The 26,631-nt window shown below is 43.1% G+C and overlaps 1 protein-coding gene across 2 annotated transcripts in view; it reads left to right on the top strand.

Annotated features, from left to right (window-relative positions):
- The window catches only part of TDRD3 (tudor domain containing 3), a 285,859-nt gene that overhangs the window by 150,007 nt on the left and 109,221 nt on the right, over positions 1–26,631 (top strand). For both annotated transcript variants that reach the window (XM_034758382.1, XM_034758383.1), the window contains one exon: positions 12,301–12,442. In XM_034758382.1, coding sequence (XP_034614273.1) covers positions 12,301–12,442 — 142 coding nt within the window. The remainder of the gene's footprint in view (positions 1–12,300; positions 12,443–26,631) is intronic.

The following is a 26,631-nucleotide window of genomic DNA, read 5'->3' as shown; positions in this document are numbered from 1 at the left end:
TTGCAAATTCCTTTCTAAAGAAGCTGCCCAAATGCCTTACTAAGGCTACTTAAAATCAAACAAGTACACAGTCAATATTCATAACTTCAAATACAAAAATGATACATGCATACAAATAGGATAAATATATTCAGTAGATCATAACCTTTACAGAGATATGTTACATGGCATATGTAGCATAAAACATACTTCAGTTATGTCATATTTACATTCATAAGCATATCCCAGTACCCGCCTAAGTACCACCACTGCTGAGGCAGTATATCCTTTAGCAGCTAGATCAATACAACTAGACCCTCAGGAACAACCAACTTATATTGAAGCTGCTCTCCTTCCAATAAATGCCTCTGGTTTTCAAATCTTCATCTCCAATTCCTGATGACTCTAAAACATATCAGGAACTACTAAAGAGGGTGGCTAATTCGTTGGGCATACAGTTTGAGTTAATACAGGAAAATCCACACAAATTGGTGGACATCTGCCACACTTCCACTCCAGGCAGGGTGCATTGCCCATTTAATGGAGATACACTGGAACCAACAAAGAGACTCTGGTGAACACCCTCACCCTTACCTTCCATTGCTAAAAGGTTTGTGCACGGATATCAGGTTTCTTCACAAGAATGTGAAAATTTTTACTTCCACCTGACCCCAGGGTCTTTGGTGGTTGTTGCAGTTAATGAGAGAACTAATCAGGGCTGCCCGAAATCTATGCCTAAGGACAAATACTTGAAGTTGGACTTATTTGGTCATTAACATTTTTTCAATATCAGGGTTATGAGTATAACCAATCATCAAGCGCTTTTGGCTAGGTATGATTTCTCCAACTGGGACATGATGAACTGCCAGAGGTGATCAAGGAGAAGTTCCAGGCAGTTGCGATGTGTGGTGGCAAGAACCGCTTTCCAAGCAGACCTAGATGTGGCTGACACAGCAGTAAAGGTGATGGCAATGGTGATATCTATGTACTGTTCCTCGTGGTTTGCAATCCTTTGGCATACCTATGGAAGTCCAGCAAACGCTTCTCTGAAAAAAATGAGCGAGGTTCTACATTTTCTTAAGGATTCTAGAGATACTCTCAGGTCCTTGGGCATCTACCTGCCATCTCCAAACAGGAAATAATACCACTCTTAGAATCAGCAGACACAATCATTATATCCCTTGAGACAACCTGGCCAGGTTAGAAGAAGAGATAAGTCTCAAAGGAGATCACCTCCTCCTTCCACCTTAGCTTCATCTAAACAGCCATGTACATCAAAGACATCTGTTTGACTCTTTGGTTGAGGTCAGCATATGAAACCCATCAGAATCTTCCCTGTCCTACTCCTCCTTGGAAACAGGCTATCTTACTTCCTCAGTGCTTGGATCATCATCATAATAGACTGATAAGTTCTGAGTACTGTGGGACTGGGTTATAATCTGCAGTTTCTCTCTGTCCCTTTTACCCACACCCCCTTTCTGTCCCTTTTTGGAGACCAATCTCATGAGGCTATTCTCAAGCAAACAATACAGACTTGTTTTAATTTAGATGAACTATATGGACTCAAAGGGTTAAAGGTGTTTATATGACCATATCACTATCCAACATTAATCAGTGTTAAACAAGATACGAGGTTTGGTATATGGAGACCTCAGCCTACTTAATACCACGGCGACACACTAGAAAGTTCACGCTAAAGGTTAGACATTTGTTGATTAAAATGCACAAAAGGAAAGGAATCAAGAAAAGGTAAAATTCAATGAAACTGAAATTGAGTGTTGCAGAACAAACTTAATTAAAACCTATCAAACTTTCTTTGTAAGGAAGATGAATATTGGCCTGTTTCTTAATCTGTCAAATAATCCTTTTTAGTGGGGAAAAAAGGGTTAGTTCTGTTGTTCAATTCTGAGTCAGGAATGATAGTTACTTTCTTGCTTTAGATAGAACAGAGACACATGGGGGGAGAAGATATGGTAAAGATGGGAGAAATATGGCTTTTGTTGATGTTCGCAGGATAATAGTGTGGCTGGTCAGTCATGGATGGATGCTTTAGGTTGGTCACAACCGTTGTTGCTCTGGCCCCAGGCTCTCTTCCCTGGGCAGGGACAGCATCTGATTAGATCGGTCCTATCTCTCTCCTTCAGTGGTCCATTTCAGGCTGAGCAGAGCTGGATGGGAGGCCTCATCTCATGTTGGTGCTGAGCAATACAGTTCATTACAGGATCAGATCAAAATCTGAGAGAGAGGAGAGGAGGATAGTGGAGCATAGAAGACGGGGACACTAGAGGGAGGGAAAGATAGAGCAGGTTCTCATATGTATCAGCTTGGTATCCTCACTAGTGCAGCAATGATGCATCCCCACTGGAGTATCAAGGTCTGTTGCTATGCCAACAGTTCTGCTGCTGCACTGGTGGTAAAAGGTTTATTTTTTCTCCATCAAGCCTCTCTTGAAGGGCCACAAAAAGGGTGAGTGGAAGGTCCATCCTCTCATTATTTTGCCCAGCAATTAGGCTGAATTTTTGAAGCATTCCTATTCATCCATTGATTTCCAGTATCCTAGTATTCTTATTTACCAGTTGTAATCGTAACACAGTCCTTTAGTAGTGTCAGTCAACCTTTTCTGTTTAAATTAATTCAGTCTTTGTCTCCTTCTCAAATCTTTTCTTAAACAATTTTATATAACAGGTTATTGTAACAAATTCATCAACCATTGCCTACTTTCCACCAGTTTGCTTTGGAATTAAGGTTAATTTATAGGCCCAATTATTGCAACAGACTCTTTAAGTCAGGAGCCATAGAGTGGGTGCATCCACATCATCAGGGAAAGGGTGTTTTATTCTCAGTGTTTCCTCATACCCAAGTCCAGAGGGAGCTTGAGGGCTATCCTAGATACTTGAAACTTGAACAGATAGTTCTTTTGCATGGTTTCTCTGGCTTCTGTTATCTCTTCTCTAGATCCTGATGATTAGTATGCTCCTATTGACTTGAGCGATGCTTTATTTTCATGTGGCTGTCCACTTGGGTGACAGATGATTCCTCAGGTTCACAAATGCTCACTGCTAGTTTACAGTCATCATCCCCAAGGGTTTTCACAAAAAGTATGGCAGTTGTGACAGCTTATCTCAGAAAAATCAGTATTCAGGTCTGGATGACTGGCTGATCTGAAACTGCTCCAGTCAGCACATGGAGGACAACATCAGACAAATCCAGTCCATTTTTGACACCTTTGGCCTGTTAATCAACAAAAACAAGTCAGTCCAGTACAACATGTAGGAGAGTGAGTTTATTGGTGGGTTCTCAGTTCCACTACAGCAACAGCTTACTTGCCTCAGACCAGGTTCTAAGTGATTCTGGACTTGCACATCACTCTTCAGGCTCACTTTCCGACTACTACAAGAGAGTGCCTGACACACTAGGGGCATATGGTTGCTCACATGTACATGACTCACATGCTAGACTTCACCGGCGGTGAATACAGGGGTGACTGAAGTCTGTCTATTGTCCATGAAGGCACCCACTGGATGTGCTTATTCATGTTATCTGCAAGAGTTCTGTCTTCCTTAAACTGGTGGATGGTGTGACGGGTTGGATCACAGAAACCCCGTTGGGGCTGCCAACTGATGTGCCAAGACTACTACTGCCCCTGCTTTCTCTGGCAGCTTGGGACTCCAGCACCCTGTCTTGTTGAGCCAGACATGCCAGTCTGCTCCAACACAGACCCAGGGTCTGAACCACGTGTCCCAAAGCTGCAAACTTAACTGAAAGCAACTTAAGAAGCGTTCCTGTCTTTAACACTCAGATGCCCAACTCCCAATGGGGTCCAAACCCCAAATAAATCTGTTTATACAGGGTAAACTCATAAATTGTTCGCCCTCTCAAACACTGATAGAGAGATATGCACAGCTGTTTGTCCCCCTCCCCCCCAGAGTATTAATACATATTCTGGGTTAATTAATAAGTAAAAAGTGATTTTATTAAATACAGAAAGTAGGATTTAGGTGGTTCCAAGTAATAACGGACAAAACAAAGTGAATTACCAAGCAAAATAAAATAGAATACGCAAGTCTGTCTAATACAGTAAGAAAACTGAATACAGATTAAAAACCTCACCATCAGAGGAATTCCAGTAAGCTTCCTTTTACAGACTAGACTCCTTCTTGTCTGGGTCCAGCAATCACTCACCCCTTCCCCCCCCCCCCCCTGTAGTTACTGTCCTTTGTTCCAGTTTCTCTCAGGTATCCTTGGGGGTGGAGAGGCTATCTCTTTAGCCAGGTGAAGCCAAAATGGAGGGGTTTCCCAGGGGTTTAAATAGACTTTCTCTTGTGGGTGGAGATCCCCTCCTCTCTCCTATGCAAAGTCCAGCTTCAAGATGGAGTTTTGGAGTCACATGGGCAAGTTACATGTCCAAGCATGACTCAGTTTTTACATGCAGAAGCCATTGTTTACATGCTACCCTGAACATCTTCAGGTAGACTTCTTATGTAGATTGGCGCCTTTCAAGATTCATTGTCCTTTAAAAAGCAACAGAGGGTCCTGTGGCACCTTTAAGACTAACAGAAGCATTGGGAGCATAAGCTTTCGTGGGTAAGAACCTCACTTCTTCAGATGCATCACTTCTTCAGAGGTTCTTACCCATGAAAGCTTATGCTCCCAATACTTCTGTTAGTCTTAAAGGTGCCACAGGACCCTCTGTTGCTTTTTACAGATTCAGACTAACACGGCTACCCCTCTGATAATTGTCCTTTAAGTGTTTCTTGATTGGGCACTTAATTTGCACATTCCTTTCTCAAGAAGCTGACCAAATGCTTTACTAAGGCTACTTAGAAATCAAGCAATTTCTATATTCAGCCAATATTCATAACTTTGAATACAACAATGACCCATGCATACAAATAGGATGAATAGATTCAGTAGATCATAACCTTTACAGAGATATGTTACATGGCATATGTAGCATAAAACTTATTCCGGTTATGTCATATATATACATTCATAAGCATAATTCCATAAAGCCTTATGGGGTGCACTGTTACACCCTCTTCCTAAACTTACTCTAGTTTCCCTCTAGTTTAGTTCAACCTATTTGTTAAGTTAGAGACTTAGTAGGTCCCTAAAGGGACTTTGCCTTGGGATGGGGCATGCCTCGGTCCCCAGGCTTTAAACCTTGCGATCTCTGTAAAAGGCCCCCACCCATTAGCGATCCACATAATAGTTGTTTAGGGTACTTGGGTGAAGGTTACATTAGTGATAAGTGCAAAATCTCCAAGTCCTTCAAGCCCAGGATGAAGAAGGAGCGTGACATTCGCTTGACGGCACTCCTGATGAAGTCTGCCCTTACCCCAGTGCTGGAGCAGTGCTCTGATTTGGCGCTGAGCACCATGCCCTCGGTGCGTAGTGCCCCGTCGGTACCATCTACGAGCCCGCACTGGTCTCCTTCCATGGCTCCAGCCAAGAAGCCCAAGAAGACTGGGCAAGGGAGGTCTCCAGCTTCCCGCAAGAGAAAGGACAAGTCTGGGGTGGACCAAGGCCCTGTCTTGGGCACCTCTTCACCCCCTTTGGCATCCCAGGCCCCAACTCAGGTCGAATGGTGTAGCCCAGCCTGCTCCCCTGGATAGCGGTGGAGGTCCTCGTCAGCTCTGGGTGCCATCCACTCCAGAGGCCCTCCAAGCGGTGCAAGACATTGTCCCTCACGGTGCCGCCCACTCCGGCCCTTGTGGGGTCCCAGTCCCAGGGTAAACCCGCACTGAGACTACCATAGTCTCCACCTTTCCAGCAGTGCTCCCCATCGCGGGGGTCATCATGCCAATGGTTGCCTTCTCGCAGCCGACGCGCTTCTTACCATGATAGGCAGAAGCTTTATAGCCTCATCGGGTCTCCTGACTTAGGAGAAGATCAGAGAAGCTCAAGTCGCGGTTCGCCGGTAAGTGGTACCATCAAACAGAAGGGTAGGTAAATTACATCTGCTCAGTTGTTAGTCTTGCGTGCAGACACGTTGAAGGGGAAGGTGGTTTCCACACAAAGGATTTCTAATTAGATTACAACATGTTTACCAACGTGTTATGAGATTCTAAAAATAACACCTCATGCAAAAAACGCTCTCAGCAGACTCCACAATAGTTCTAGCAGCTTCAATATCCTGTTGAGGAAACATCCCTATTTCTGACATTTGCAGAGCAGTTACTTTATTATCTGTTCCTATGTTCACCAAGCATTACATATCTCAGTAGCTTCTAAGGATGGAGCCAGCTTGGGAAAGGTGGTTCTGCAATACCTTTCAGATAGACTCCAAGTCCCGCCTCTGTCATGAACTACTTTGATGTCGCCTAGCATGGAATGGACATGTGCAGTCACTTGCAGAAGAAGAAAAGGCTACTTGTGTGTTTTATAACTATTATTCTTTGAGATGTGTTGTATGTGTCCCTTTCATGATATGTCCTCCTTCCACAATGCTTCAGAGTCTAGTTCATTTTGGATTCCAATGTTAAGGAACCAAAGGGTGGTTGGGGCAGCGCTGCCCTTCATACTCTTACCCTGCATCTGCTTATGCTCCCAGCTATCATTCTGGGGAAAATTTCCAGCTTTGTGCATGCACACAGCTAAAGTGGAATGGATATGTGCAACATATCTCAAAGCTCAACAGTTACGGAATAGATAAGTATCTCTCTCTATATATCTCTCTGTAAAATAAACACACACACACACGTATGTATATATAATAGCACCTTTCATACTGAAGGATCCCAAAGAACTTTGAAAACTATGTATCAGATGAGTAATTGTTCAGCCACTTCCAAGATGGGAGGGGTCAACAAACAGCCAGTACAGTGCCTAGATTAGGGTAACTTTTTGCTAAGGACACAAGGAGGCAAGTAACAGACAAGACCTTTATTTTTAAGGTCTCTTGAAAGATCCCTGCCACCCTATATAGTACACTAGGTATACTTCAATTTATTTCCCTTAGATGATGAGTGGCTGAGGTTATGTTTGCACAGCAAAAACAAAAACACACCTGCAGCTAGCCCGTGCCAGTCGACTCGGGGTTGCGGGGCTATTTCACTGCTTGTGTAGACTTCTGGGTTTGGGCTCCAGCCTGCGCTCTAGGACCCTGTGTGGTTGCAGGGTCCCAGAGCTTGGGCTCTAGCCCAAGCCCAGAAGTCTATACAACAATGAAACAGCCCTGTAAGCCTGAGTTGGCTGGCACAGGCCAACTGTGGGTTTTTCTTTTCTGTATAGTGTGACAAAGTTCCTCCTCTATCTTGGTGGGTTCTGCGCTTATTGGCAGATTTTCTTGCCTCAGAGATTCACCATGTGGGTTGGGGAACAGCTCAGAGACCTTCCCCTCTGGAAGAACCCACAGTCCAGGTCAATTGGGAGGTTTGGGGGGAACCCGGGCCCACCCTCTACTCCGGGTTCCAGCCCAGGGCCCAGTGGACTGCAGCTGTCTATAGTGCCTCCTGTAACAGTTGCATGACAGCTACAACTCCCTGGGCTACTTCCCCATGGCCTCCCCCAAACACCTTCCTTATTCTCATCACAGGACCTTCCTCCTGGTGTCTGATAACGCTTGTGCTCCTCAGTCCTCCAGCAGCACACTCTCTCACTCTCAGCTCCTTGCGCCTCTTGCTCCCAGCTCCTCACACGCGCACCACAAACTGAAGTGAGCTCCTTTTTAAAACCCAGGTGCCCTGATTAGCCTGCCTTAATTGATTCTAGCAGCTGCTGCTTAATTGGCTCCAGGTGTACTATTTAGCCTGCCTGCCTTAACTGGTTCTAGCAGGTTCCTGATTACTCTAGTGCAGCCTCTGCTCTGGTCATCCAGGGAACAGAAAACTACTCATCCAGTGACCAGTATATTTGCCCTCTACCAGACTCCTGTACCCCACTGGCCTGGGTCTGTCACAATAGACATACCCTAAGTCAGCCCCGTTGAGATTTAAACCTTGGCTTCTAAAAGTCTAGTTATTTCAAGATTGACTTTTAGACTACTAATCCTCTGTGGTTTAATATAGGTTAAAACATTATTTCACTATTTCACTTGCTCATCTACCAGTAGACAATATTGGTAGCTCAAACTTCTAAACTTTAGTGACCCATGTAGTTCTTAATGTATAGAATATGGAACTGCCATTCTCTCTGCTCGATGCTCATTTGTTAGCATCTTTTTCTCTTTATTGCTTTCTCTGCCTGTTCCACTTTCTCCTATTTTTGTCTTGTCTTTTTGTACACAAAACAACTTAGATTACTCATGGTTTGCCTTACTACTAGTGGAAACAGCTTTAGTAGTCAAAATTGCATGATTCCAATCAATTTAATTATGCTGCTGGCTTTACAAAGAAAGGTAGCTTAGCTTGTGCACTGCAATACATCTGTGTGTAAGTAGCACTGGCTGTCCTGGAGAAACCTGCTGGCAAAGTGCCTTATGGATGAGAGGCAGACTTTTGATGAGGGAGCATGGCAGAGTTGCTCCTATAGTAGAGGTTAGATTTAGGCTAGATTTGTTACACATAATTGCGTTTGGAATAGGAATGCTGTTATGGATTATAAATGTAACCTAAGGAATGCTTTATAAACTACAAGTCTTAACTCTAAGAATTCTAGAACTTGAATTTGAATCTGAGTAGTTGATAGGCCAGGTCAGGATTGAAAACCTGCTACCGCTATGACCATAAGCGGTATAATCTGTATTGGTCAACACTAAGTGCTGGGCGGTGATTAATTAACCCAGAAACTTCAGGAAGCACCAACAGCTTTGGACTGATGAGCGCCTGAGGGGGGTAGTGGAACCCTTAATGGAGGAAATGCCATCAAGAGGCGGATGAGCAAATTCACTCAGTGTTTTTGCCAAGGACATCCACACAGGACAGATTGGGTCCTTCAGCTGTGGCTGATAACCAATCTAGGAGTGGAGCCCCGAAAGGCAGACAGATGGAAGATCTGCTTTGCTCTGGCAACTTCTGCAGCGTAACTGGTTCCAAATGTATCGACTCCCGTCCTTCCTTTGGTCCAAACCAGTGAAGTGAAGAGAGGGACGCTGACATATGGACAAAGCAGTGCCTCCATATCAGCTACCCAGGCTATTGCAGCCACATCACATGGAGGGGACATTCCATCCTTGCTGGTAACATGGACACAACACAGAAGGTGGCAGTTGCAGGTTATTAGCTCTCAATTGATTGGCGTAGAGGAGAGCGCCACGGGTCACCTTCGATGGTGGGAGGAGTCACTGCATTCCACTGGTCAGCCACCGCCTGCCACAAAGCTGGGCAGCCCCCAGACAATTGAGTGCTGACCCGCCACTGTCTGCCCGCCTCATTGGGTGCGTGGGACTAGATCCAAAAGTTGAATGGCAGACGGAAACCTTGCACCTGGGAAAAATAAGAAACCAAGAACTTTCCGGCTTGGTAGCTGGAATGTCAGGACATGTGTCTGGGATTGACAGATGATGACGACCTACAATACACAAGCAGCATACGGAAGTCAGCTTTGGTACACCGTGAGCTGTACAAACTCAATGTTGACATTGCAGCACTTCAGGAAACAAGACTTGCAGATGCTGGTTCTGTCTAAGAGACCAATTACACCTTCTTTTGGCAAGATAACAGCAGCCAAGAAAATCGTCTGCATGATGTTGGTTTTGCTGTGAGAAACAAGAGGGTAAAGCTCCTAGAAACACCCATTGAGAAGTCAAAGCGTATCATCTCACTTAAACTTCAGACGACCATTGGCTCTGTGAACATCGTTTGTGCCTGTGCTCCAGCAGTCAAATCTAGCCTGGAGGAGGAGGATACATTTTACAACTCTTTGTATCAAGTCGTCAAAATAATACCATCAGCTGAGCAACTTTTCCTCCTTGGTGACTTTAATGCAAGAGTCGGTGCAGACAACAACTCATGGCCAGATTGCCTAGGCCAGTGTTTCCCAAACTTGGGATGCCGCTTGTGTAGGGAAAGCCCCTGGCGGGCCGGGCAAGTTTGTTTACCTGCCATGTCCGCAGGTCCGGGTGATGGTGGCTCCCACTGGTTGCGGTTTGCTGCTTCAGGCCAATGGGAGCCGCTGGAAGCGGCGCGGGCCGAGGGATGTGCTGGCCGCCACGATTAGGCCACTGGCACCAATTAGACCTTTTTATCGTCAGGAGGAAAGACCTACCCTTAGAGCAGAACACTCGCATATTCCACAGCGCTGAGTGTGACACTGAACACTCCTTGATTATTAGCAGTGAAGATTACAGCCAAGAAACTACATAGAACAAAACCTAGGAGCAAGCCCAAAATCGATGCTATTAACACCAAAAACCAGAGGAAATGCCAGAAGTTTGTGAACTTAGCATGCATGGGAAGTCATTACCAGAGAAAGCAGAGGAATTTGGGGAAGATTTAAGAACAACAATCCATGAAACAGCTTTAGCCACATTTAGGGGGAAAGAGACCATCAAAAAAGGATTGGTTTGAAGAAAATGAAGCGGAACTATTACCTCTCATCAACATTAAGAACACAGCCTATCTGGAACACAACAAAAAGCCAACAGAGTGCACCAAAGTGAGACTTCGACATGCAAAAACCGAGATACAGCGAGCAAGCAGACTCTGTTTAAATCATAACTGGATCAAGTTCTGTGAAGAGATACAGACAGCCTCAGACATAGGAAACCTCAAAGTCATTTATGATGGCCTGAGGAAAGCTCAAAGTCCCACTGTCAACAAGGTTGCCCTTCTCAAATCACACAGTGAAATTATTACAGATAAAAGTAAGCAGTTAACTCATTGGGTTGAACATTATTTAGAGCTATAAGCATAAGAAAGAAACATCACCAGCAAATCACTGGACCAAATACCAACTCTACAGGTCATGCCAGAGCTAGATGTGGAGCCCACTATAGAAGAGGTAAGCAAGGCCATTGATTTTCTATCAATTGGCAAGGCTCCTGGAAAAGATGCCATCCCAGCAGAAACCTCAAGTGCGGGAAAGACAGCCTATTACCATATCTTTATCAGATACTACTTAAGTCCTGGAAAGAGGGTGAGGCACCACAAGAGATGCGCGACGCAAACATCATCATTTTGTAAAAAAATAAAGGCGAAAAGGGCGACTGCAACAACTACAGCGGTATCTCACTACTAAGCGAAGCAGGAAGAGCTTTCATGAAAGCCATCTTAGTGTGCTTACAACAGCTGGTGAATCGTGTCTACCCTGAATCACAGTGCAGATTCAGAGCTGGAAGATCAACTGCAGACATGATATTTTCTCTGTGTCAACTCCAAGAAAAGTGCAGAGAGCAAAACTGACCATTGTACATCGCCTTCGTGAACCTAACAAAAGCATTCGACACAGACAGCATAGGAGATCTATTTGCAATACTAGAAAAGATAGGATGTCCACCAACCCTGTTAAGTCTTATACGTTCATTCCACAACAACATGAGAGCAACCGTCCAGTTTGACGGGTCCACTTCGGACAGCTCTTGAGATGAAAAGCAGAGTGAAGCAAGGATGTGTTCTTGCCCCTATGCTCTTTGGAATCTTCTTCTCAGTACTCTTGAACTGTGTGATTAAGTACATGAAAAATGGAGTGTATCGCCACAAGATCAGATGGGAAACTCTTCAACCTGTCCTGACTTAAGTCAAAGACCAAAGTCAAAAAGGGACTTCTATTAGCAAAAAAATGGGCTATACCTGGAACCAGCTAGAGCAAATGGCCCAGGATAAAGGACTCTGGAGATCTGTGGTTGGCGGCCCATACCCCGACTGGGGTGACGGGCATGAGTGAGTGAGTGAGTGATTAGCTGATGCTGCTGCCCTCATAGCCCACAATGAAGATCTATTACAAGAACTCATGGACCGCCTTTCAAATACCTGTCAGGCATTTGCTCTCGCCAGCAGCATTAAGAAAAAATGCAATCCTAATGCTGTGTTTTATTTATTGTATTTATTATTATTTAATACATTGCAAGAGTGATTTTGTAGCTGTTTATCTTAGTAATTTGATATCATAGTTTTTCCTATGTATTGTTTGTTTCAGTCAAATCAAACATTTAGCACAAAAAGCAATTAATCCCACCAACCCACTCCAAGAATGTTTCAGGTGTTTTATACTTGCAAAGTATTAACTTTGGTTCCATAAATAGGTTTGTTCAGACATATTATTATTAAAAAAGTAACCGAATATTTGTTTTTATATTAGAAAACCTATTTATAGCTAATTTTCTGTCAACATTGCTTCACTTTATTTAAATGTACTGCTATTTAATAACCCATGGTGGGTTTTTGTCTGGTAGAGTCTCTATATATAATGTTTGAGATTTTGTTTGTTTGTTTCTGTTTTTAGCTTGAACACTCCACCTGGAACAAAAATTAAGCTGTCAGGAATTGTTGAAGTGAAAAATGGATTCCTGCTTTTGGATGACAGTAACACTGTAGTTCTTGGCGGTGAAGTGGACCATCTTATAGAAAAGTGGGAGTTACAAAGGGTGAGGTAACATCACTGTGAATTCTTGTCTTACAGGAGGTTAATTATATATAACTTCTGCAAGCTAATTGTGACTAATAAAATGTTAAAAGTTTTTATACAATGATAGCATTTTAAATGCCCAAGTTATTGTTATGGATAAAGCCAAATGAACTAACTTAAATGTAATATTTTATGCTGCAGTTCAGATGCTGCCCACACAGAAATCAATGAAGACCTTTGAGCAACAAATGATTCCTTTTTTATTCTGCAGAATTTTAAATTTTAAATGTAGGTTAAAAATTATATTGGCCAGCAAAGTGTCTTTAGCTAATCATTCTCTTTACTTGAAGCAGGTATGCAATGTATTTAAGTGTGGTGGTGATTGGCAGGATTCTTGTGGTTTCCCTGACCAGCGTATAGGTTTTTTTCTTGCAACAGAATTTTAAAATAAAAGCTTTTCAGTTGTAGTCTGTAGCATACTTTTACGTTAACTATGTTTAAACATAATTTTTGCTTATGTTTCAACAGTAGTATAAATAAGGCTGTAGTCACATAAGATGAACTGAAGGTGTTGAGAGCTTTTAAAGAAACCACAAAGACTTTTAATTTAGTTCACTCCACTCTAATATGGCCAAATTACGAGAGCATATCACTGGAGAAAATGTTACAGGCTGGCTATTTCCTTCTCCTATATAATACAAAGCAGTGGTGATTATTCTTAGAGGAGGAAACTCTGGACTTGTGACAGTGTTCCAGTCTGTTGATTGATTTCTGTTATGTTAAATGGATAATGTAGATTTAATCACTTTGCCAGATGGATGTAGGGAACATTGAGTGATATTTGATGGCTCAGAAAGTAGACCTGTTGCATATGTCAGCCAATCAAAGAGCATCTTATCCATGAGCATTATTTTCAAATGACGCTAATTTTGGCAAAAGTATTCTTTGTTATTGTTGAAACTATCTTTGGTTTGATGAAGTGTTTTTAACTATTTTGGGCAAACTGAATTATAATTGATTTGAATGATTTTGAGTTATGAAAACACACAAATAAAGAAAATGTGTGTTAACATCTTTTTGTGCTCCTGTAAATGAAAAAAATAGTTGTAAAAAAATCAATATAATCTATAAACTATGTAGGTATCCTTAAGCAATGCTGCCTTCATAAAAAGAATGTCCTAAATGCTAAATCAAATTATGTAATCTCATATCCTGTGCATCTCCAAATCTGGTGTCATAAAGGGAGAGAATTCCAAAGGTAAGGGCTGTCAGGTGTAGAGCTCTGCTAATATCCTTGAAAATTCAGGTCTGGGGCCGACAGCAAGATAATTTCATTCAATCGTCTCTGTCTCATCTCATTGTCTCTATTCGAATATAGGTTAAAAAGAGGTCTCTTGGGTACTATAACTGGGTTACAAACCATTTCAGGGATTTAAAGTAGATTGAAATTCAACTATGATGTCAAATAGGTCCAGGAGGCTGTAATGACATTGAAAAACAAAAGCACAGTAAGTTGCATTTGTCAATGTTGCATTAAACTTTATAGTCAAACCTTTCATTCTATATATAGTGCTGTTGATAAATTGTGTAGTTAGTTTTTTGACTGAACTTTGGTTCATTATGACATATATTCAAGAGGACATACAACCAGTGTCAGGTTTATTACTCTAAACTGGGGGTTCTCAAACTTCATTGCACTGCGACCCCCTTCTGACAACCAAGTTACTATATGACCCTGGGTGGGGGCAGAGCCTAAGCCCCGCCACCCCAGGTCGGGGTAAGGGGGCCAGAGCCCGAGCCCCGCCACCCCGGTTTGGGGTGGAGCTGAGGCTTCAGCCAGGGGTTCCAGCAAGTCTAATGCTGGCCCTGGTGACCCCATTAAAATGGGGTCGCGGCCCACTTTGGAGTCTCGACCCACAGTTTGAGAATTGCTGCTCTAAACCAATAATAATATTGCACAGGAAAAAGGTTCTGTCTGATACCAATCTCCAGGAAGCCATCTCTTGCATCAATGTTTTGTTCATGTTACATTGAAGATGTGCTCCCAAAATTACACATTTCAATAGTATGATGATTTTATAGGTTACACATCTTTTTACACGTCACTAAAATCCAACCCATTTGTCCCATTTCCCTAACTTGTTCTGTTCCTTTCTTATCTTTGTTTTGGATACTTGCATTTCAGGAACTGGCCTGTGAAGGTACTCTCTAACTAGTGCTAAGACATAAAATGAATGTATATTGATTATGGCAAGTTTCCTATCTGCTTATACCAAATGCTTACTTCAGCAAATGCAAGGTGCTATAGGATACTTAACAGAAGTGAGCAGGATTGTGGTATAAGCCAGTTTAGGCTATATCACTGTTACAATATTTGTGCTTAATGTTATTGGTGCTTTATTCATACATACATACATAATATAAAAATATGGTTAAAATAGTATATATTATTATGAAGTGGCATAAGACCTCCCAACAGACAGAGAGGCAGGTCACTGGCACCAAAATTCTCTAATCATGGGGGTAAGAGTAGAATGCAGCCAAAACCCAAGTGCTCCTCTTCACTGGTAGCACAGAAACTGGCACCATTGACTCTGGCCCTGAGGCAGGTACTGTAGAGACCAGGCCTTGAAGGGGCACCTTCTACACATGCGATACGTCAGCATCCAAAGACCATCTCAGTACTGACAGCGGTGTAGGCACTTCTGGCAGTGAGAGATCTGCTGAGCCTACCTGTACCGCTATCCCTGGTAGCACAGGAAACCGTGCTCTGGGTAGCAGACAGTGGGGTGCCAGTATCATTGATGCCACACTTGGTATGGCAGCAACCTCCGTTGCCTCAGACTTCACATCTGTAGGTACTATTGAAGAGGAAGCCTGCTGTGTTGGCTGCTCTACACTCTTCACCAACTTGGCACTGATATCTGGCATCGTCAAGAGCAGCCCTCCCTTGGTCAACAGAGCGGGATTTGTCCTACTCTGAATTGGGAATTTGCTCCTACATTTCCTGGCCCCAGAGCCAGACTTACTTCTCTACACAGAGGCATTACTACCCTGGTTTGCCTCAGGCTCCTTCAGGTGGAATAGGATTGGGTATGAGATTCAACGAGATTAAAATAGTTAGAGACATAAAGTGTAACAAGAAAACATTCTACACATACATTAGAAGCAAGAGGAAGACCAAGGGCAGGGTAGGCCCATTACTCAATGACACGTGTGTGCGTGTGTGTGTGTGTGTGTGTGTGTGTGTGTGTGTGTAGGGGGAAACAATAACAGAAAACATGGACATGACAGAAGTACTAAATGACTTTTTTGTTTCTGTTTTCACCAAAAAGTTTAGTACCAATTGGACATCTAACGTAATGAATACCAATGAAAATGAGGTAGGATAAGAGGCTAAAATAAGGAAAGAACAAGTTAAAAATTATTTAGACAACTTAAATGTCAAGTCACCAGAGCCTGATGAAATACATCCTAAAATACTCAAGGAGCTGACTGAGGAGATATCTGAGCCATTAGTGTTTATTTTCGAAAAGTCATGGAAGATGGGTGATATTCCAGAGGACTAGACAAGGGTGAATATACTGCCAGTTCATAAAAAGGGTAGTAAAGGCAACCTGGGGAATTACAGGCCAGTCAGTTTAACTTCAGTAACTGGAAAGATAATGGAGCAAATAATAAATTTGCAAACATCTAGAAGATAATAAGGTGATACGTAACAGTCAGCATGGATTTGTGAAGAACAAATCATGGCAAACCAACCTAATAGCTTACTTTGACAGAGGAACAAGCCTTTGGATAGGGGGAAGGGGTAGTTGTGGTATGTCTTGACTTTAGTAAGGCTTTTTATACTGTCTCTTGTGACCTCATAAACAAACTAGGAAATTACTATATGGTGGGTACATAACTGGTTGGTAAACCGGTCCCAGAAAGTAGTTACCAGTGGTTCACAGTCAAGCAGGAAGGGCATAGCAAGTGGGGTCCTGCAGGGATCAGTTCTAGGTCTGGTTCTGTTCAATATCTTCATCGGTCATTTAGGTAATGGCATAGAGAGTACACTTATAAAGTTTGCAGGCGATACCAAGCTGGGAGGGGTTGCAAGTGCTTTGGAGGATAGGATTAAAATTCAAAATGATCTGGAGAAACTCGAAAAATGGTCCGAAGTAAAGAGAATGAAATTCAGTTAGGACAAATACAAAGTATTCCAATTAGGAAGGAACAATCAGTTGCGCACCCACAAAATGGGAAATGACTGCCTAAGAAGGATTACTGTGGAGAGGGATCTGGGGGCCATAGTGGATCACAAACTGAATATTAGTCAACTGTGTAACACTGTTGCAAAAATAGCAAACATCATTCTGGCATGTATTAGCAGGAGTGTTGTAAGCAAGACACGAGAAGTAATTATTCTGCTTTACTCCACACTGATTAGGCCTCAACTGGAGTATTGTGTCCAGTTCTGGTTGTCACATTTTAGGAAAGATGTGGACAAATTGGAGGAAGTCCAAAGAAGATCAATAAAAATGATTAAAGGTCTAGAATTCCTGACCTGTGAGGGAAGACTGAAAAATTGGGTATGTTTAGTCTGGAGAAGAGAAGTGTGTGTGTGTGTGGGGGGGGATAACAGATTTCAAGAACATAAAAGATTATTACAAGGAGGAGGATGAAAAATTGTTCTCGTTAACTTCTGAGGATAGGAGAAGAAGCAATGGGCTTAAATTGCAGCAAGGGCAGTTTAGGCTGGAATTTAGGAAAAGCTTCCTATCAGGGTAATTAAGCACTGGACTAAATTGCCTAGGGAGGTTGTGGAATCTCTATCATTAGAGATTTTGAATAGTAGGTTAGACAAACACCTGTCAGGGATGGTTCAGATAATATTTAGTTCTGTCTTTAGTGTAGGGGACTACACTAGAAGACCTCTCGAGATCCCTTCCAGTCCTATGATTCTATGTGATTAGGGAGTCTTTGAGGCCCATCATCAGTCCAGTGGCCCTTTTGGAATCTGTGGGGATTCCCCCCGGTTTCTAGATCATACATGAGGTGTTACTGCTCTGTGTCCTTTGGGACGCATGGGAAATTTATGCACCAGGTGCTGCCAGTTCTGAGCAGCAAGAGGCAGTTCAAAAGGATCCTGCTGGACAGCTAGTGGAGGAAGAGCACCCTCAGGCTATGCTGGCTTCTTCATCCTCCTTTTCTCCGACAAGAATGTTTCCTCAGAAGGCATCTCACCCCACCCTCTTGCCCCTCGGCTGATTATAAGGTTCAACAAGACCTACTGAAAAGGGTAGCTTCAAGTTTAGGGATCCAGGTGGAGAGAAGGTTGAGTCCTCCTGCTGCCTTACTGATATTTTGTCCACCAGAGGGCCTCATTGGGTGGGCCTTGCCTATTAATGATGTAATTAAGTAGCGCATTAAGTCTCTCAGATTCCTTTCTGCCACCTCAAAAAGGGCTGACCGTAAATATTATGTTCCCTCCTGGGTGTTTGTATATCTGATGGAAATCCCCAAATCAAAGGATGCAAAAAACCTAAATTTTTGTGATAGAAAAGTTTATTCTACTGGGGCGTTGCAACTCAGAATTGCCATCCAACAAGCTCTTTGGGTATTTTATGATTGTAATGTTTGGGACTCCTGGTTAAAGTATAGGGACATGTTGCCAGGGGATGCTAGACAGGAGTTCTCCACTTCAGTTGATGAGGGGAAATCTGTATTGAGAACTTCACTGCAGGCTGCACTCGACTCAATGGACATGACTTCTGGGACCATGGGTCCATATGCAAGAGCTCTTGGCTGAAGACCTTGTGGCTTCTGCAAGAGGTCCAACAAATATTGCAGGAGTTGCTTTTTGAAAGGTATTCACATTTTACAGAGCAAACAGACTCTAATCTCCATGGCTTTAAGGATTCTAGGGCAACTTGAACATCTTTGGGGTTGTATACTCCTGCCCCGTCCAGGAAACATTTTTGTCAGCAGCTGACCCATTGTTACTCTGCCTCTGCTTCTTGTCAGGATCTGCAAAGAAGGAAAAATAGAGGTTATAGATGCAGACCACCTCCTCCTTCTGCATCAATGCATGCTCCATCTAGATGCCCTAAACCGGCATTTTGATAGGTTGCTTGGGGACACCATGCCAGTTTCCCAGGATTCTAGACAGTTATCTCTATCAAGGTCCATTTGGCAGGAATATAAGATTTTCATTCTCATACGGACAACCATTCTATATTTTCTAATGATACGACAATCAGGTTTTTGAAGAGCCTGGAAAGGTTGTATCCTTAAATAAAGGAGCCCATTCCCCTCTGGGACTTGAATTTAGTTTTTGTCCAGGCTAATTGCCCTTTGTCAGAGCCTCTAGAAATGTGATCCTTGCTTCACCTATCACTGAAGGTGACTTTTTTAGTATCTAGCACAGGGGTCGGCAACTTTTGGCCCGCGGCCCACCAGGGTAAGCACCCTGCCGGGCCGGTTTGTTTACCTGCCGCATCGGCAGGTTCAGCCGATTGCGGCTCCCACTGGCCGCAGTTCGCCGCTCCAGGCCAATGGGGGCGGCGGGAAGCGGTGGCCAGCACATCCCTCGGCTTGCGCCCCTTCCCGCAGCCTCCATTGGCCTAGAGCGGTGAAACGCAGCCAGTGGGAGCTGCGGTCGGCCGAACCTGTGGACGTGGCAGGTAAACAAACCAGCCGGGCTTGTTTACCTGCCGTGTCCTGGCGGGTGCTTACCCTGGCGTGCTGCGTGCCAAAGGTTGCTGATCCCTGTCCTAGATGTTAGAAGAGCTTTGGCATTCTACATCAACAGGACTATGCAGTTCCATTTGTCAACGCAACTATTTGTGGTCATTGCAAACAAGATAAAGCATCTCCCAGTTTGTTTGCAAGGAATTTTATTGTGGATAATCTCCTATACTCCTGCATGTTATGATTTGGCAGGCATTTCCCCACTGAGCAAAGTGACTGTGGCTACTACAAGATCACAAGCAGCCTTGGCAGCATTCCTTGTGCATGTACCTATCCAGGAAATTTGTAGAGTGGCAACCTGGTCTTCAGTCAACATCTTCACATCCCATTATGCCATCACTGATCACTTCAGAGACTATGCTAAATTTGAATGAATACTCCAGTCTGTGTACACACATGCACCGATCCCTCCTCTTACTTTATGGCTTGTCATTCACCAAGAGTTGAATGCATGTGTGCAATTAATCAAATGAAAGATGCTTATTAATCTTCAGTGACTACCCGTTCTTCGAGATATGTTGCACACGTCCATTACAGAACCTGCACTCTTACCCTTCTCCATTAATGCAGGAGTATAGGAGGTTATCGACAACAAAATTCCTTGAAAAGAAACTGGGAGATGCTTCATCTTGTTTGCAATGGCCACAAATAGTTGGGTTGACAAATGGAACTGCCTAGTCCTGTCGATGTAGAATGCCGAAGCTCTTCAGCAAGAAGGAACTGAGGGAGCTCTGTGGCAGCTGGGCCCTTTATACTGGCACACAGTAGTGTGTGGTGGCGGAGGGTGCTTATGCTGTCCCTGGATGATACCACTGAGGTTAAAATTTCGGACAAGTGTGAGTGGGGTTTGGACACAGAGTGGATTGGACTTGTGCACACGACGAGAGTTATGGAAGGTTGTAACTGTCTGTTTCCAGTGGGGTCCAGCAGGGATCCATTTTTGATCCTACACTATTTGACATCTTTATCAATGACCTGGAAGAAAACATAAAATCAACAGGCCTGGCTTGACAAAGGCCTGGCTGGGATGATTTGGTTGGGATTGATCCTGCTTTGAGCAGGGGGTTGGACTAGATGATCTCCTGAGGTCTCTTCCAACCTTAATCTTCTATGATTCTATGAAAGTTTGCAGATGACACAAATTGGGGGAGTGGTAAATAATGAAGAGGGCAGGTCACTGATTTAGAGAAATCTGGATCTCTTGGTAAACTGTGCACAAACAAACAATATGCATTTTAATACCGCTAACTGTAAGTGTATTCAAGAATGTAGGCCATACTTACAGGATGGAGGACTCTATGCTTCAAAGGAGTGACTCTGAAAAAGATTTGGAGATCATGTTGGATAATTAGGTTAACATGAGCTCCCAGTGTGATGCTGTGTTCAAAAGGGCTAATGCGATCCTGGGATGCAAAAACGGGAATCTGGAGTAGCAACAGAGAGGTTATTTTACCTCTGTTTGGCCCTGGTGTGGCTGCTGCTAGAATACTGTGTCCTGTTTTGGTGCCCACAATTCAAGAATAATGTTGATAAACTGGAGAGGGTTCAGAGAAGAGCCAAGAGAATGATTAAAGAATTAAATATCTTATAGTGATAGACTCAAGGAGTTCAATCTATTTAGCTTAACAAAGAGAAGGTTAAGGGGTGACTTGACTACAGGCTGCAAGTACCTATATGGAGAACAAATATTTAATAATGGGCTCTTCAGTCTAGCAGAGAAAGGTATAACATGATCCAGTAGCTGGAAGTTGGGGCTAGACAAATTCAGACTGGAAACAAAGTGTAAATTTTTAACAGCGAGGGTAGTTAACCATTGGAACAATTTACCGAGGGCTGTGGTAGGATCTCCATCTCTGGCCATTTTAAAATGCTTTAGAAATTATTTTTGGGAAATTCTATGCTCGTTATACAGGAGATCAGACTAGATGGGCACAATGGTCCCCTCTGGCCTTGGCATCTATGAATTGAGGTTAGAGGCTCTCTGTTCTCAGTTCATGTGCTCAGCCACACCCTGGTCTAGCCTGTGGCAGGTGGGAACAGGCATTGGAGGGAAAGTCCAGCGTTGCCCTACTAGCCCTGGGATGGAGCTTGCTCAGAAATTCTGTTTCTGTGGGGATGGCCCATATGCAGTCCTTTTACATGTAGCAGCTGAGAGAGGATAGTGTTTGCTCAGTTGCTTCGTGGGGGTGGTGTATATGCAGTGTTGTTAGCACTGGGAGCTGAGAGGCTGGAGCATGCTCAATGAGAATGGGATCTTCTGAGAATTTAGCTGCTAAAATCAAAGTGTGTTGTGTGAACATAAGAACAGCCATACTTGATCAGACCAAAGATCCATCTATCCCAGTATTCTGTCTTCTGACAGTGGACAATGCCAGGTGCTTCAGAGGGAATGAACAGAACAGATCAAGTGATCCATCCCCTGTCTTCCATTCCCAGCTTATGTGAACTGTGATTCTCTTCCTTCCAGTCCTCCTCTCTCCCCCCCTTCCCCACTCCCCAAGGCTTGCAACTTGGCCAAATGTGGGCAGATTTTCATAGGGACAACAAAAACTATATATGTTACAGGAGACCACACCCTGTCAAATTTCACTTCCCTACTTCAAAGCCTGTGTGAGCTAGAGGTGTTCAAAGAGAAGATCTCAAATATTTTATCATGAGCAAAACTGTTAGTTTCCCTAGCTTTGTTCTTGGAAGTGATTGAAGCATTTTTGCTGAAAATTTGTGGAAAAATTCAGTCTGAGGCAGACACCTTTCAGCCCACATGGTTAATGGGAAGTGTTAGGCAATTTCAATAGGTGGCACTACCAGTTCTGCCTATAATTAATAAATTAATTTTGACTTGTCCATTTCCTTAACTTTATAAAAGGTATCCATTCATCATTAATAAAAAGTTACATGTTTTTTATAATATTTGCTTTCTCCATATGTAAAGAAACAAGTTCAAAGTATTTATTTGAGAAAATTAGGGTGGGACTTTCAAATGGAGACCCTTTTGAAAATTCTAGCCTTAATTCAAATATAAAACCTTTCTTTCCATAATAGTTTTGTTTGCGGTAAAACTTCCTTGTTGCTGCTGCTATGTCTGCTGTTCGTTAACTCAGAGTTTCATTCACCTTTGCCATATTGTTTCCTCTATATGCCATTTTCACTATTTGTGCCCTTTTGGCCAACTCCATCTTGTTTAAAACAAGCTGCAACAGTTTTATCTGGGTTGCCATCATTTTCTCTTAGTGTCCATGTTCTATGAGAAAGGGTGCCTCTATCGCACTTGATCTCAGATGAGTTCAAAACATATCTTGCCTTCAGAGAAAAGTGTTCTTCTCTTCCCAATCTTTTACCTTAATAAAGCTAGCTCCCTGATGTTACTGTTGTCTATCAGTTGTCCTCACATACTGAAGACATACGACATTTCCACAATCTTAAATTAATTCTCAAATTTCCTTCATGACTTTTATATATTTATTTCACTCCCTCAGACCTCTGTCGGTAAATGTATAGTACTCCGTTATCTACCAGCCTTCTAAACTGAAAATAAGCCATCCCTTCCTTTTATAAGTTTTCTGTGTATGCTAATTAATCACTTGGTAATAATATCTCAATTAGCCTATTAGGACCTGTGCACTGTATTTGGCAGCAAGCTTCCCAGCCTTGGTCCACAGACTTGTGCTAGCAAGGCTCACGTTAGCATTCTAAAAATAGTTGTGTACACAGTACTTTGACATTGCAGCTTCGGCTGGAGAACAGGCTCTCAAGCCTACCCCTTCCCAGGCCTCAGAGCCTGAGCTTCAGCCTGAGCTGCAATGTTTAAATAGCAGTTTTTAGAGTGCAAGCACAAGCTGTGCTCGAGTCTGTGGATCCAGGCTGGGAGGCTCATTCCCAGATGAAGTGTACACATGCCCTTAGGGCAGGGGTGGGCAAACTTTTTGGCCTGAGGGCCACATCTGGGTACGGAAATGATATGGCGGACTATGAATGCTCATGAAATTGGGGTTTGGATGTGGGAGGAGGTGCGGGCTCCAGGGTGGGGCCAGAAATGAGTTCAGGGTGCAAGAGGGGACTCTGGGCTGGGGGGTGTGGGGTTGGGCTGGGGATGAGGGGTTTGGAGTGTAGGAGGGTGCTCTGGGCTGGGACCGAGGGGTTCAGAGGGCTTGAGGGAGATCAGGGCTGGGGTAGGAGGTTGGAGTGCTGGGGGTGCCTTATGGGTGCAGGCTCCGGGCGGTGCTTACCTCAAGTGGCTCCCGGAAGCAGCGGCATGTTGCTCCTATGGGGCCAAGCGGCTCTGCTGCACGCTGTCCCGTCTGCAGGTGCTGCCCCTGCACATCCCATTGGCTGTGGTTTCCGGCCAATGGGAGCTGCGGGGGCGGCATTTGAGGCGGGGGCAGCATGCGGAGCCCCCGGGCTGCCTGTGTGTGTAAGAGCCGGAGAGGGGACATGCCACTTGTTCTGGGAGCCATGCAGAGTGGCCCCCGACCCTGCTCTCTGGCGGGAGCTCCGGAGAGGAGCAAGCCCCAGACCTTGCTCTGCAGCAGGAGTTCGAGGGCCAGATTAAAATGGCTGGCTGTAGTTTGCCCACCCCTGCCTTAGCACCTATTAGCACTAATTTATGGGTTTGTATTTGTATAGGGCCTTGAGCAGTTACCTGCAGTTACATAATGCTCTTACAGCAGCTTTCTAGGTCTACATCAATGAAACTGCAGTGCAAAATAGAACGTCTGTTTATCTGAACACATGGTTATCAGAGAGTTTTGGAGGTCCCCCAGGACAATCAGATAAATGGAAGCCTACTGTATATAAGAAATAGGCATTATTATATTTATTAAGGTAACAGGAAAATGCAGAGGAATAAAAGATGGCTGAAGGGTGCATGCCTTCTGTCTATTATGTATACTTTCAAGTTAGATAAATAAGTGGGGGTGGGGGAGTGAAAGAGAAAAAAAACTTGTCTCCTTCTTTGGGGTGATGTGTTAAACAGCTCACAACACATAATAGGAAAACAAGTCCCTGTTCGGATGAGATTACAGTCTAAGTAAACAAAACAGTGAGAGATGAAGGAAGGGATCTGAGCAAGGTAAGTTTGGCATGTGTTTTGATGGGTGTGTGGTTTTGTATAATTTTTTTTAATGAAATTTTCTAGTACATTTTTTTCTCCCTTGTGATAGCACGACAATCTTCACCACCTATCTGGAGTGGCTCACAACTGTGAGTGCTTACCTCAGGGCAGACTGTCAGAAAACAGAAATAGTTAGACATGCAATAGCATATAGTAGACAGTGTTACAAAGGAAACATTTAGCTTGCTGTGCTATAAAAACCTCTTGTCTTCTTATGCTCTAGAAAATTGTTGCAATTTCAGGATGATAAAGTAAATGTTATGATAAGATAAATCTTCCCCTTTAAAAGTTGAATATATAATAATTGGACATCAGTGAGGTATATGATGTCTACAGAGGCTTACTTCTGATAGTCATCTAAGTAACTTGGAACAAAGGACAGAATTATGAAGTAGGTCTTAATATAAAGAACACAAGTTTCAAATACATAAAGGAATGAATATTTTCTTCCTAGCATGTGAAATTGCACACAGATAAACAATGAGGAACATTGTTTCATTCTGTCATTGACAGTTTAGTGGATTTTATAAAGTATACAGTATATGTATATAAGTGCACGTCAGTTTTTTAATCAAAATGATCTCTCCTGCTTCTGTCATCCAAAATAATGTCCTTTCCTAGTTGTTTATAGTTAGACTATAGGTGGCTGTATGAATGCACATTGACTTCCAGCCTCTGGTGGTCCACTTTTTTTCTGATGGTAGGAATGTGAAATTGAATTTAATGGTCCATTTAGTGGGAGGATACAAATGTTAATCTAATCTCTGACAAGATAAGATAAACTTCCAGGTTTAAAGATGTAGGAAAGATGCTAGAAATATTTTCAAAAAGTTCTTGTTTTATATTACATACTATAATACATACTATTCAGTGGTGATGTCTGGGAGTTAAATCCAGTAAATGTAAGACTCCAGAGTGAAAGTCGGCTGAGCAGCAGTATCACGAGCTCTGTCCTCAAGTGTTTACTTCTCTGTCTGAGTGATTTGCTACTTTCAAATGCTTCTTGATGAATCAGTCTTGAGGAGTGCTAGCAGCTTTTATTTTGATCAAACAAATCAGTAATTGTGTTTTTCACTGCAAGTGGGACTCCTATAGAAGGCAATGATTTGGCAATTGCATATACTGAGTTATTTGGTATCTCATGTAATCCAGAAATGCTGTTGTTACTTGACAGGGTTCTAAAAAAGTATGTCAGATTTAACCTTGAGGGTACTTTTAGAAGTCTTTATAATTATGGTCCAAAAATCTACACTTATGCTATATTCAGAATGTTGTCAGCATTCTAGTGTTGGAGGGAGAAGTCATTTTATTTTTTCAGCAGTGGAGTTGTGTTTTTTGAGCTACTGTTGACTGCCTTCCTGTTCCACCCATGTGACTTGCAAGGTCCTGGCTTCATTAATCAGATATGGAGGATGGTTCATATGGATGCTAGAAAATTCTGCTTTAGGTGATGAGTGACAACATTTGATGCGTCTGTATGTATTATATAATATAGACACACAAAGAAATTCATAATAACAAAGAAGTGGGGGGGCTGTATAATGGGTAGGTGGCATGCAAACTGCTGAGCAGATAAACATTGTATGAATGTATTGGAGTGTTCTTTAATAATTTACTAATCTCAGTGGAATAATCCAAGCACATCTGGTAGGGTGAAGGAGCTCCAATTAAACATTTCGAATTTTTTTTAAAAAAATGAGAAGTTGTAGTAGCTCTTTTAGGAACAAATGCAGATACTGGCTTTTTTTGAGTGATGTCCCTATTTTATTCCACTGAGAGGTTATGCACATGCACCATGTGCCCAGAGCCGGAGCTTTTGAAAATAGTACTGTTTGGCAGTCCACGCATGTGCCGCCTTGAGGTTTTGCCTGAGGTGATAAAGAACGCGGCGGGCCGCTGGCATCTCCAGTTCCTTTTTACTGCCACATGGTCTGAGTTGGAGCTTCTACTCTCCTATCATCCTTGTGACCCAATTTCCAAAATTTTACAAAAATATCCTTAGTACTGTCCATACACCAATGCCCATCCTTCCTACCCCATTTGGGGGGCCACATCAAACTCTTTCTGCCAGCACGGAAAGCCATAACAATGGGCAAGTGGGTCCTAGTTATTATCTAGGGTGGCTATGTCATAGAGTTTAAGCGATGCCCCCATTTCGCCCTCTTCCTCAATCCACATGCATGTAACACCTAGGCAATGACCTCCTCCACCTAGAAGTTGACTCTCTATTGTGGAGGGAAACTATGGAACTAATCCCAGTCCCCTTTCAGAGAACAGGGGTCTACTTGAGCTACTTCCTAGTGTCCCCGCCCCCCTCCAAAAAATGGAGAATGGAAACTGATTTTGCATCTTGGATGCCTCAT

The sequence above is a fragment of the Trachemys scripta genome, chromosome 1 (assembly GCF_013100865.1).
Source record: "Trachemys scripta elegans isolate TJP31775 chromosome 1, CAS_Tse_1.0, whole genome shotgun sequence".
NCBI classification, from domain to species: Eukaryota; Metazoa; Chordata; order Testudines; family Emydidae; genus Trachemys; species Trachemys scripta.
Note: the sequence above shows the minus strand (reverse complement) of the source record. Positions and strands in the feature narration are given on the sequence as shown.